Source organism: Lepisma saccharinum, chromosome 1 (assembly GCF_977018435.1).
Source record: "Lepisma saccharinum chromosome 1, izLepSacc3.1, whole genome shotgun sequence".
Classification (NCBI taxonomy): Eukaryota; Metazoa; Arthropoda; class Insecta; order Zygentoma; family Lepismatidae; genus Lepisma; species Lepisma saccharinum.
This window is the reverse complement of record NC_139229.1, coordinates 21,961,915-21,976,359: the sequence shown is the minus strand read 5'-3', so window position 1 is coordinate 21,976,359 and position 14,445 is coordinate 21,961,915. Positions and strand designations below refer to the sequence as shown.

Below are 14,445 nucleotides of genomic sequence, written 5' to 3'. Positions count from 1 at the left end.
ATTTTGGCTGTGTCGGGTGATACGTAGTCAGGCCATAAATACTGTTACAAAAACTGTCAGCTTGGACTATACATTTGGTAGTTAGGCTCATGAACCATGTTTGTGCTAAAGTTCACTCCTGACCATTGTGTGTTCAGCTGTGAAAGAGCAAGCATGTATCTTCTTGTGCTTAGCATGGAGTGGGGCAAATATGAAAACAGAGTAGCTGTAATTGCTCTGCATATGGTTGGGAAGTCACTCACTGAGATTTTCCAGTCCATAAAAATCCCGAAGATCAGCTAAAGGTTTGTGTATCAGACAATCCAGAGATTCACTGATATTGGTAGCATGAAAGATCGCTCAAGAGTTGGTCGACTTCACATCGTATGAACAGCTGCGGCTGTTAAAGTAGTGATGGCTCGCATCCGCCGAACTCCCATCTGGAAGCAAGTGATAATGGCACAGGAGTTGAACATTTCACAACAATCAATATTCAGGGTACTTCATAAAGACCTTGGAATTGGAGCTTACCGGTGGAGTATTGGAAATTTCCTGACACCACAAGTGAAGAAGCAGAGGAAACTGAAATCGAGAAGGTTCTTGCAGCGGTACGTTGCCAATGTTCATTGCAGGATTATCTTTACTGATAAGAAATTTTTCACTACTGAATAAAGTTTTAACCGCCAAAATGAAAGGGTGTATGCTACAAACTCTCAATAAGTTTGTGAAAGAGTTTCCAAAAATCAGAGATGCCACCAGCCCTCCTTAGTCATGGTTTGGTGTGGGGGGGGGAGCTATAAGAGTTCCACCAGGCCTCATTTTTGAGGAAAGGGCTTTAAAGCCATGCGAAAGTGTATGTGGAAAGTGTCTTGGACCCTCTCGTGACACTGTTGAACCAAACAATGTTTCACAATGAATCCTGGATGTTCAAGAAATATTCTGCCCCAGCTCATAAGGCAAGGATGACGCGACGGTGACTGGAGACAAGTGTACTCGATTTCATCTCCACTTTTGATTGGCCATCTGATAGCCATGATCTCAGTACCTTGGACTGCAAACTGTGCCCAGAGCTAGAGGGGACTGTCTGCAAGAAGAGGCACCCTATAATTGAAAGTTAAAAGCATTCCTTGATAGCAGCAGTGGCAGACTTTCCTATCAAGACCATCTGTGCTGCAGTAGATGCCTGTCCAGGGAGACTTCGAGCTTGTATGGTGGCAAAAAGTGGGCATTTTGAAAACTGATAGGTGCTATTTGTGTGTAATATATGTAAGTGTAACATACTAAAAGAACATTTAAAAATCTGAAACCATATTAAATTTTAACACCATTAAGCCTTGTTTCCATGATATGAAAAACTAAATAAAAACAAATGTAATTTGTACTTGATACAGAGTGTGAAGAAGACCTTGCTAGAAGGTTGAAACGTTACGTTTAGTTTATGTTTTTAATAAAATAAATTACTGCCTTCGTCAGCATATTTAGTTTTTCATATTAAATTTATTCACAAAATAGTGTGTAACAGTATTTATGTCCAGACTAGATATTTTTTAAAAGCATGTAGATAAAGTTTCACATAAGGAATTAAGTTTCATTATTTGCCTGTTTTAGGATAGTTGAAGTAATTTGTGTATGTTGCCACACATTTATTATTGCAATTACTAGAAATGAAAATGTTTAAATATGTTTCTTAGCATTTGAAACTGAGTAAATTAATTAGATGTTCTTGATTTTTCAGACACCCAAAAATTGTAATTACTGGCCTGATGGATGGCTAAGAAAATATAAAGTTTATTGGTAAGTACCGAAATTTATTAGGTCACTGCAAATCGAGTGTTACAGGGATTTTCTTTCCTGGTAGTAGTTCAGATGCTGGTCTGTAATATGCAGTCAATGTTGCTGAATCATTAAGTATTTCTTAATTGAATCTGATAAACTATAGGGAACTTCAATTTGACAGGGTCTTTGGCTAAAAAAAATCATGGGAACAATTATCCTTAATCTCGTGTATTGTTTGATGAAATATTACTCTTGTTATATCATGCTAATTCATTGTCATTTGCTGAGATAAAGTATGATGATATACTTTCTTCGTTCTTCAATTCTTCAATGCTAAAAGTAAGCAAATCTTATTTTTTTTGCAGGCTTGCCTCTAGATGCTGTTCTTACAGTGTACTAACAACTACCCTTAAACAAATGTTTAGAGGGTAAAAATGTGATAGATAACCTTGTGATATTGTTGATATTAAGATTTGTATAGTTTCTATTCTACCAGTGACAGTCGAGGAGAAAGAAAGCTATTTTTATTATGTAATAATGTTAATAGATTGTATGACATGTGATCATGAGCATGTGTTTTTCTTGTATGATAGGTTGTTTAAATAAGAATTTACATTCTAAAATTTTCAATAATAGAAAACTTAAATCGTAATATAAAGTATTGAAATATATATATTTGTAAATTGAATGAAAATCATCCTTATTGTGATGATAAAGAGTATGTCCACATTGGATAGCTTATTCATGAAATAACGAATCATCAAAAAATGTTAAATTTGAATTTTCAAGTTCTAACACATGACTGATATTCTCTGGGAATCACATATGGAGCAGAGGAAGATTACAAGATAAGACATTAGTAATGAACAGAAGTTTATATTCATAGCACGAACACAGTTGAAATTCACTTCTTACACAAATATGTAATAATTCTGTGTAATTTTTGCAAAAGTTGAATTTAATTCACCTCTCGATTTCGGTGACCCACTGTCACCATTCACTATTAACCACATTCTGTGAATGTTGAGAGTGAAACACTGAAATCAATAGGAGAATAAACTAAGTTTTGAAGGGCTAAATATCTTCATTATTTGCTGCCAGGAAAGCTTAAAAAATTAAGTTTTTTTCAGAAAAGGTATGTGAATTTTTTGTATATTTGTTTAAGAAGTGAATCGAAGTTGTAATTTAAATACAAATAATTCATGAAGATATTGTTTTTAGTAAGATCAACATTAATACAAACTAGGGATGGACCGATATGAAATTTTGGCTGATTCCAATAAAGTACTAATATGAAAATTACCAATACCAATAACCGATATTATACCGATCTGATATAATATTCGAAATGGTCCTTGAAGAACCTGAAAATCCACTGACCTTCTTAATAAATGTTTGTTACCAGATGACTGCAATGCAAATGAAGCTGCATATTTAGACATTTACTTTAATGATTTGCTAATTATATGTTTATATCCATAAAAATTATAACGACATTGCAGAATATTGCATTAAATTATAAGATATTCATAGATATATCAAATGTTGTCCGATACCAATGGAGTACTGATTGATCTGTCCCATCTCCAAAACAAAGTAATAATAATCTCTAAAATTTATTGATAGTTATTGAGAAATGGGATTTTATCAATTAAGGAGTAAAATAGTCTTAATTGGAGTTTTGCTTTATATAATTTCCTGTTTGCTAAATATGTTAATTGATCAATAGTTGTAACAAATAGAAGTCTACATGTTGAATACATAACAACTGAGATTAATGCAAATTTGTTATCAGGCATAATGTGGGACAAGAGCTTCGTATCGTGATATTGTGAAAATGTTAAAAATATGAAAACATTTTCTTCACGCTATGAAGCATCTATAGAAATACCATAAGAAAAATGTTGGAATGTATGTCACTTCAGTTTGGTATAGTTCATCTCATTTTTTATTTCAATGTGAGTTCATTGAGCATTGGTTCTGCAAAAATCTTGAAGCACTTTTGCTTGTAGTCAACCCTCATTTTGGCATCTTTTCCTACCTTTGATGTTCTTTTTTTTAGGAGTACTGAGCCAAAGGGAGGGGTTATAACCCCCACCAACCCCCCCTTGGGCACACCACTGATTAATATGTATGTGTATGGATATGCATGGAAAAAAAATAAACATATTGTTTGATTATATATCTGAAAGCAACCTCAAAGAGTTACTGGTTGGATAATTTCATTCTGTATCATTAAAAGCATATTTTGTTTTAGGTGTACGTTTCCATTGTGAAACTTAACATAGGTTTTCATTGAGGAATTTCAATTATGTGAATAATGTTCCATGTTTCAGGGGGAAGAAAACATGGTTGCAAATTAATATACTGGATCAAGTAAATACTCTATCCACGAAATGGCTTATTGATCTATTAATTTCACTGGCCATTGCAACTGCACACTCAGAATAATGCTAAGTGTTTGGAGGCAATGGCCACCAAAAATACGAAACCTTCATAAACAGTTTCGTGTATAAAGTAAGTACTTGATTTCAGTATATTTATCAGTTGCAATTAGCCAAAAGTGGCAGAAAAGTTATATTAAATAAAAGAAATTATCATCAGTATATTTATCTGAACGTTAGTTGAAAATTAGAAGGAAAATAGCTATTAGAAATTATGGCACAAATTGTGTTCACTTTTTACACAAATTGCATTAGTTAATAGAAAAGTAAACACAATGATCGTTACATAAATTGTTTGGTAGTGAATCATGAATGAATTTCGTGTCAAGGCAGTAATTCACCTGCTTCTGTCAAAATGGGTAATACCATTTCATGTATTCATATATTAATATATGCAAAATGCAAGTTCGAGGCAATAAGTTGTTACCCCAACAGATAGAACTTTGTGGACAACGGATTTGTTTCCAGTGAAATTGCAGTTGTCTGAATCCACCCAAACAGTGTTAGCTTTTGTTACTTGCAATGCTGCTGAATACAGTGGAACCTCGATTTTATGTTTCTTAGGGGACCAAGCTTGAAAAACTTAAAAATGCGGGAAAATGTAAACTCGAGGAAAATTTTATAACATTTTGTTATGTTGGGACCACCAAGACTGAATGTATAATGCTAACTAACTAACCAACCTGTGGTGCAACATCCCTTGAGGGACAGGGCCTCAGGTGGGAGATCATTCAACCAGTTACGGAGTGATATGTGGTCAGCATGACAAACCCCCAGTCATGATTGTATGTTTCCGTGACTGGGTTACGCTACTCATCCGTAGCTCCCCAATTTCATCATGATGGTGGATGGCCACCGGTCCCATACACAGCCTGAAATATCAGGAGAAAAGTTGATTGCACTTCCCCAAGGAGACTCAAACCTGTGTGAATCCCGTAGCCAGAGCCCAAAGCACGATGCCTTAGACCACTCGGCCAAGGTGCGGGACAAATGTATAATGCTAGAGAATGTAAAATCGGGGTTCCACTGTAGTTTCATTATTTAAGAATCTCAATAAAATGTTAGTTTGATGATATGTTTCTGTGTAATTGAAAACAAAAATCTTCCTTTTTTAAATTTGCACTTTGACAAAACATAGTTAGGTGCAACCCAATTTACTGTTCCATACACTGCTGTAGATTGCATTAATCTCATGATGGGATGGTACTATACTTTCGAACAACTGCAAATTCTTACTTTCGCCCACTATAGTTTACATCTTAGGCATATTTCTGTATAACATTTCTGTATAACATATAATTTGGTATCTGTTGCACTGACCTCCATGGCAGAGTGATTAGTGCAAGCTGCTTCATCTTCGTGATTAGCCAAAAGTGGCAGAAAAGTGAACAATCAATCAACCTTTTTTTGTCAAACAAGTTCTGGGCTATTGTAAAAACTTATTCCTAATTTCTACTCCTATACATGTTTACAACAAAAGAAAACAAGAATAAATTTACCATTAAAATGAAGGAGAATGATATGAAAATACAAGAAAATCTAGTGTTATTTTTTAAAAATTGTCTTAACTGGATAAACAAGGTAAATAAAATCACTTGCATGATAGGCATCAATGAAATGGAAATTGTACAAAAGAAAAATGTATTTTTCATATTCACTCATTTTTATTGTATTGTTCATTAACATACATTTTTAGATACATTCTGTCATATATGAAATTTACTTTTAAAAAAGCATTTTCTTATGTTCATGATTATCATAAATATATCAAAATATTGTATGTAATCATTTATTTTGTTAAAATATGTTTTAGATTCTTTTTTTACGTGTTACATTTTTACTTTTTTAAATTGAAGAAACATTGTATGAAGTATTGTATTTTTTTATATGAACCAATTATTTTTATTCATAGACTTTTTATCTTTTTAACTCAAACTTACTTTAGATTCTGCACTAGTTTTTTTCCTTAATTTAGCCCATGTATTTCAGGGTAATCAGTGTAAAAATAAGAGAATAATGTTGGATGTCGTCAATGTAGATCAAACAGATGAATGTAATGTTAAAAAATGTAGATTGCAAAATAAAATTACAAACTGATTTTATACAAATTATTTGATCTGTTTATTATACCTTTTGATTCATATAAAAGGCATGCAATGTATTTTACCAAAGGTAACTAAATGTGATTTGAGTATTAAATGAGCAATGTTTTATTGCAGTGTTTTTACCCCAAATACACATGAGGAAGTCTCAATTGGCCTGATTAAAATTAATGTGTGTTTGTATTTGTGCATATAAGCATGTTCTGTTACTGAGACTGCCAAAGTTATCCCATCCTTTACGTGGTGTGTGTGTGTGTGTGTGTGTGTGTGTGTGTTTTAACCCTCTGTTAGGCTCATGGGGTGACCAGTGTCACCCATCAGTATTCATTGCAAGATTGCAACACTGTGAACCATACTACGCATGCATGCTTTTGTGCAGCTGAACGTTCTTTCTTTGTCTTTGTTCTATGCTCAGCTGTGTAATTTTGTTGCTCTTCTAAGCGACGTAATATTATTATTCATTATGGGAAATGAGACATGTGGTAGTAGATAAATACCGAGAAAATAGTACTCACTTTTTCCTTGAAATTGTTTTATTTGTAGTTATATTAATTTCAGTGACCACTGCCACCATCCTCGTTGGAACTTGTTGCACATGTGAAGAAGCACAACAAGTTCCAACAAGGATGGTTGCAGGGGTCACTGAAATCAATAGAGCTACAAATAAAACAGTTTCGTGGAAAATGTGAGTACTATTTTCTCGGTAATATTATAAAGTTAGTAAATTCTTGAGTGACAGTTTTCAACCATCCACCTAAATAAGTAACAAGTAAAATGTCAAAGTGTTGAAAGACTGAGCACACATGAGATTGAGATGTTATACAGAAGAGGACACAGATCCATGTGTGACAAGAGTGGACGTGACACTGCTTCAGTTGTTATGTATTAGGAATGTGGTAGACAAATGTCACCCAAGCATGTGGTTGATGTTAACTATTACTTCACTTGGAAATGCAGCTGAGCTTAAAACAAAGGAAATTCAGCTGCACAAAAGCACACATGTGCAGTACAATGTATTTCATGATTTAACCCTTAAAGGACGGGCTGTGACATAGGTGTGTCAGCAGGTATTTCCCTTAAGGACGGCTTGTGACACTGGTCACAAGCAGCTTTTTCTCGTAGTAAGTTACTTTTTTAACATACTGTAACTTGGATAATGATCGGAGATACATGTTTTGAGTTCTGCATGAGTGTATGTAATTAACAATAATTAGTAAAGTTTAATTTCGTTGTTACTATTTGGGGGGGCGGGGGGGGGGGGGGGTGATGTCCGAAATTTTGTGATTTGTTTTCCCAATTTATTTTCATTGGTTTCAAAAACATCGCTTCTTTCTCAATTTTGGTGTTTCAAAACACACTTTTTTTTCTCCGAAAGTATTAGCATAAGTGCGTCAATTTCTTTGTCCACATCTATGGCAAACATACCAGGCATTATGCGGGTACCTTTTGGAAATTCACATCCTGGCATAGCCTGGGTGGGAGTCAGATGAATTTCAAATTTCGTGTAAAAAATAGCTACTTTCCCTTTTTTTTCTTCTCACTGATTACGGATTTTTTTCCCATCAGGATTATAGCAATATATACTGCTGGACAATGAAAACCGGACACTTTAATATTTGACATCTGAATTGCAATAACAGCTCGCAGGTATATTACAGAATGTTCGGCAGATCATGTAGTACCATATGCACCATTCATAGGCTCGGACTTTGTTTATGCATTCGTACTTAATTCAGTTTCTGCAACATTTAGTTAGCCCTTGTACCAGAGCTTTTATCGACCCATTGCGTTATCACAAAAAATGCAAGTGTCCGTTTTTTTTTGTCCAGCAGTATATATATATACTGAACAAAAGTAGGTATCATTTGTACCTCTAACATTCTTAGTCCTGGAAATATAAAATTTAATTTAGAAGCATGCAGAATTTCAAATTTTCCGCTGAAAACATGCTCGGCGTTAGTGCAAATACCTGGAAAATCTGCCTTGGCGTCTAAGGTTTAAAAATAGTTGAAGAGTTGGGCAACAGATGTCACCACATGCCTGAGTATGTTACAGAAATTTGTGCTCCTAATGCAGGTTTAACACACCAAGTCACTGCCTTGTTCTTGGTACTACTACTGCACAGTAACTGAACATGTGATTTTGAAATCATTGCTGTAAATCAGGCTATGTCCCTCATTGATTCTAGGACCAATAGTTTGTGAGCTGGATATTGGAATGTGCCCAATGTTTTGTTGAGATTAGCATGCTTTGTTTGTTCTCTGGAACCAGGTAAGTTCACCCAAAACTATATATTCATTCAAGTATATATTCATTCAAGTAGAGAGGGCCTCCCCCATGGTGCAGTGGTAGCGTCATAGCCTTGTAATCAAGGGGTCCCGGGTTCGATACCCGGTAGAGGCACAAGTGGTTCAGATCCCACTTTAAACTGTAGGTCCAGTTCCGATTAGCCATACTGTGCATAAAGTGGACTTAAAACACCAAATCAATAATAACAAAATCATTCAAGTAGAGAGAGAGAAGGTAGCCATGAGAAAATTCGGAAGTTGGTCAAAATATAGCATTTAGGAAGTGCTTATTTGTTGTGTGGTCAAGTTGTGGTCACATAGATATAAAATGTCATGCTTCAATGCAGCCTATATTATCCGAAGAAAAAATATGGGAAATTTATAAATTTATTAGGGATAACCTAAAATTAAAATTTAATAGATTCTGATCAAGTCCTCGTGTTAAATTCACCTATAACGATATTCTACAAATTCATACAAAATGTGATGCATTTAGATGCCAAGGCTGTTTTAAGCACAAAATTTGAAGTTCTACTAAAAAAAATATTTATATAGCTGAAACTAATGACAGTAAAGGGTGAAGAATGATACTTCAGATCAGTACATAATGTCATACCAATGTGTTAATAATTAGGAGCAGAAAATTTAAGAAACTTTTTTTCTTTTTAGTACAGATCATTGTGTAACATTTTGGTTGTTTATGTTTACATGTTGTTATTGATTAATAAGATTTAATTAATTTGAAAAGTTCTTGCGTTATATAGGAGTCAGACTAAAAATTCTGGTGCTTATTGACTGTTTTCTATTGTCTAGGGTTGCCAAAATTCTAAAATAAAAAAAAAATGGGACATACAGATTATATAGGCATGGATATAGTTAAAGTTATTATTTATAAGATTTTATAACATTACAAAATCAATTGCTGTTTAAAGTATTGTTAATCCCTAATTTTTAACATTTTGAAAATATATTAATATTTGAGTGAATTCTTTGCGTCCTTTATATGCATTACTATAAAATTCAGAACACGACTTATTCTTATTCACTTATTATTTCTTTAGCTAAATACGAGACAAATGGGCATGCCGAGAACATTTTCTGGGATACCGGGACCATAGGCACCGACTCCATGGGGCTTGGGGGGGGGGCTCGAGCCCCCCCCCCCTCCCCCCAATGTCAATGACGTGGGGGCAGAGCCCCCAAATAATTTTGCTTTAGAGGATCTAATGTATTATTTTGCTTCTCTTGTAAAGTTTACTCTGAATTGTGCCACATGAACTTAACTTTAAATACACATTTGAAATGTTATAGATCATCAATTTGGGGATCTGAGACTAGAGGCCTGCACAAGACCTGGAGCAGACCCGTTCGCGAGACAACGCTCCTAAAATGCCATGCAACCTGCGCAACACCCTCGCTTGAGCAGCTTGTATGCCCACCTGCCCAGATCGTTCCTGGCAGGCATTGTAGACCCGCCGGGTACCCGCAGTCTTACGATACCTAGTAGGTCTCAGTTCGTTCTTTCCATCAACTGCAGACCCCTCCTTCTGCATGACGTAGTTGCTTTGAGTAGAAACTGCTCCGGGCCCACACCGTTCTGCAGTGTTGCCAACTGCAATAGATTTTCACTACTTAAAAAAGGGAACTCGAAGCTTCGTAAGCCACATCACCAATGAAATGAGATTTACGAATGTTGCTACCCCCCCCCCCCCCACACACACATTGAAATAGGTTTTCCGTGGCACAGGATCCATAAGTATATGTCGTAAACAACCAATATACGTATATACATGATATAGAGCAGGACTGAAACATGTCACGTTCGACGCTGAGGTCGCGAGTCGAACAACACACTGTTCTACTGCGAACACCAGGGCCGTAGCCAGCCAGGGGCATTGCCGTTACCCTCGTTTGGGGGAGGGGGGGCAAGTACTTGGATAAACGTGCCAACAACAACAATCACAATAATAGTAATGAAGTAGCATGAAAGGCATTATAATCCTCATTAATCACGCAAAAAGGTGGTAGAAGTCGGTTCTCACGCGCATTTGTGTTGAAAGAGACGATTAGAATTTTTTTTTTTTCAACACGTCAATTTCACATTAGCTAATAATGGAAAACAAGCACACAAACTGTTTTTGAAAGAAAGAAAGTGCATGATAAATGCATTCCGAATGTACAGACATATGGCATGTAAAATTTCCATCTACAATATTTTATTTTCACATGGAGCGACGTATTACATAATCAATTCATCCAACTCGTAACAAACCAACATTAATAGCAAATAATATCACGGGCCGCCATAGCATTCTCTGTTTTAAAACTTTTCTCACTTAGATCGTTCGGCGCTCAGGGCCGACTCCCGCTACCCCTTTCCTACGGCATTGAACTTGATGAGACTGTATAATATTTTATAATATATTTCTACTTTCATAAAATTTGAAATCAAGGGGTTGCAATTACCCCTCCATTCCCCCTCTGCAGGTGCCCTTGGCCGTCTGGAATGAAAATGCAAGAAAAATATGAAAATTAATTCCATCTTGAGTACCCTTTAGCCCTGCTACTCTTTAATTCTGCCAGCTTGTTTTTTCTTGTACTTTAATGTTTAACCCCCACCCTGACCCCTCCGCTAGACTTAATTTCCGTCCAAGGTTGTGAGCAATGCACCCTGCCCCCTCTGGTTGCGCCACTGCGTGCCTGGTTAAGGCACCATGCAATGAAAAACAATTAGTTTTCAGTGAGGAGATTTTTGTTTGCTCGATCATTCATTTAGATAAATGAAGCTGTAATATTGCGTGCATTTCCTGGCAATAAGATAAAAACTGCTTACGCTGAACTGAAATCGCTAAGTATATAAATTCTCCTTGAAGGAGAGAGCTCCTCCTAGGACTTCCTAGGATTTAGGAGCTACGTAAGTAGGCAACACTGGCTGCAGCCGTCCACGTGGTGATGAAACACCTGGAGCGACACGCTGCCGGAGTGCTGTTTCCTTCCAGCAGGTTTTGCAGGCGCCCGGGTCTTGTTGAATGCCCAGTTACCTTGTAAGCGCAGAGCGCCTTGAAGACCAAGAACCCGGGTAAAGACGCAAGTCGACTCGTTGCCGTGGGCAGGCGGGCAGGTATACCTGTCCTCGCGGCCAAGCGGGCAGTGGGTAGGTAAAATGCAGACTATGCTGGCCTCTATCTGAGACCGCTAAACCATCAATTTTGGGGAGGCTATGACCAGAGACGGCAAAACACATGACTTACTACTATATACTAAGTATGTAATTATGAGTAGTTAAAATTCTTACTAAAAAGAGTTTCAAGAGACGATGTGCATGAACTAGGGTAGTGGATGGGACGTTGGGGCTACAAATGGCTCTAACATGACATTCTGAACGAGATCATTGATATATTAGGGAGATCTGTTTTGCGTGGTAGCAGATATTAAAAGTCGGGAATATTTTGCTATTATGGTTGATGAAACTTGTGACATATCCATCCGTGGACAATTAATATTCTTCATTAGAACTGAATAAAAATTTTGATATTTTTGAGGAATTCGTGGGCTTTTATGAGATTCCGAACTCTGAGGCCATAACTTAAAAAAGGGAGAGAATGAGTCATTCATTAATTTATTTCAGTGAACAGAGGCCCCCCCCCCAATAATTTTGACAAGTCGGCACCCCTGACCGGGACATTTCTTTAAAAAAGGGGACAATTCCGTATATATGGGACGTCCGGCAACCCTACTATTGTCAACTATTGCAGTTTTAAGAATTGACTGATCATCTCTGTTTATAAGACTGTGGTGTCCACACAGAAACTTCATTTGTTTCCAAATGGCTGCAATATATGAGAATTTCAATCTTCATTTACTTCTACGATTTGGATGTAATTTCTCATATAATAGCAAATAGCATGATGTTTACTAGCCCCGAACTTGACCAGATAGTAAAATTTCCATTCATTATGTTTAGCATTCTTATCCAGTGCTCAAAGTGGAAATTCCTATCTGGGGAATGCTTGGTTGAGTTTGAGTATAGGTCGTACTTATATGGATCAACATGGAGACAATGTAGTAGGTGGGAAGGCATGCTTATGCAAATTATCCTAGCTGGATGATGCTTCATCAAAATATTCTTAATGGGGGTGTAGCATCCCAAAATGTTCCCTCCCACTTCAAGCACTGTTATCTTAAAAGGTGTGTGTCACAGCATCCTACAACACAGGACTTGTATCATAGAGATTGATTAATTCATTTAGGGATCTCAGTAATTAATGGTTTCACCAACAGGCGGCCTATTACATCAATTTCAGATTTTTTGTAAGTGATAGAGTATTGTTTTTTATTACAATTTGTACTATTTAATAAAAATTGTACAAATGCTAATAATAATACATTCTTGCAAACGAATTAGTACATTATGTATATACGTTATGATTTTCTAACAATACATGGAAGATATTACAATCTTTATTTTTCATAATGACATGCAATTAAACTCATCTCAATTATGGGGTGTGAGGGACAACCTTCTGGTAAGGCACCCAAAAGACAACCTTACTTCCACATAGTACACCCCAGTAACTGCAATGTACTAGGCCAATGAGGCTCAGGCATATGGGCTATGGCTTGCATAATCCTCTGTAGGGCTGTGTTGTCATGTATGTGTCCTTCTGTGTGCTGAGTGTCCCTGCACAGCTTTTAATAGGTAAGGAGAATAGTTTTAGCTCATGTTGAGAAATGAATTAATGAATTAGTTTTAAAAATTGAATGTTGATGTGTTATTTTCTTCGTAGAGATCCACCTTCAATTTTGTTTTACGAGTAGTTCAGGGTCATATCCATTCATGATGGGCAAATATAGCCTATGTGCTGAAGTGCCCACCCCCAATATCAATATCAATCATCCCAATTACATAAATCTTCTGTAGTTCTACATAGGCTACATATAATAAATTATCTTCATTTGAGAAATGTGACATTCAGCAGTGCAGACTGAAGTCAATAAGCATTAGAATTCTTCTCCATTCTTAACAAAATGAATTTGAAGAGTTGGATTTGAAATACTGATGGAATGTATTGATTTTTGTTTTCACAATTATAACCACAGTGGCAAGAACAGACCATTTTGCATTGACAAACGTATTGCAGATTTGATATGGTGCGCTCTGTTTAATTAGTCATGGGTGCTTTGTATACAGTGTGATATTTGAAAATTTTACAGTGGGTGGGGAATTTAGTAACTATGGACGTTTGACTGCCATGCAGGAGATCTAAGATCGGAATTTTTCCGGCCCCCTGCATAAAACAAGATGGCCTCACCCAGCCTCAAATCAATGAGCACCTGTGGGTTACAGGCGGTGGAAGCATGGTGCTGATCATATCACCTCTAAAATGGCAGAGATCGAGAAGGTATGGGGCCCTATCCATATCCCCTAAATGTACCTTCATGGCATGGTGCTATATATGGCGAGCTTTACTTTATTCTTTAAGCAGCGTACTTAATAAATACGTTATAAAATAACCCCCCCCAAAAGCCGAAAATTGGCAAGCATCGGGGGAATGCAGGAACAAGAGATGGAGAAATCCCCCACAACCCCCATCGTGGCTAGTAGGCTGAAATTTTAATCCAGAAAACTACGCCAAATTGTTTAAATTCTCATTTGCGTCATTTGCAAATCTCGTTTGGCAAGTGTGAGTTTCGGTTTGGATTAAAGGAAAGGTTTTTTAATAGCCCCACCGCCCCCGATGGTGACGCCACTTTGCCAACATCTTTTCGCTAAGTAGAAAGGGAAATGAATGCATATTTCAATTTTCCAACAAACGATATTTTTCATTACGTGTAAATTAATTTGTAAAAAGCAAA

At 36.4% G+C, this 14,445-nt stretch overlaps 1 protein-coding gene across 3 annotated transcripts in view; it reads left to right on the top strand.

Annotated features, from left to right (window-relative positions):
- LOC145993653 (uncharacterized) overlaps positions 1–6,287 on the top strand; it is a 59,098-nt gene extending 52,811 nt beyond the window's left edge. For all 3 annotated transcript variants that reach the window (XM_083129459.1, XM_083129457.1, XM_083129458.1), the window contains 2 exons: positions 1,715–1,773; positions 2,121–6,287. In XM_083129459.1, the coding sequence (XP_082985585.1) occupies positions 1,715–1,731 (17 nt within the window). In that variant the 3' untranslated portion in view covers positions 1,732–1,773; positions 2,121–6,287. The remainder of the gene's footprint in view (positions 1–1,714; positions 1,774–2,120) is intronic.
- The last annotated feature ends 8,158 nt before the right edge of the window (positions 6,288–14,445 follow it).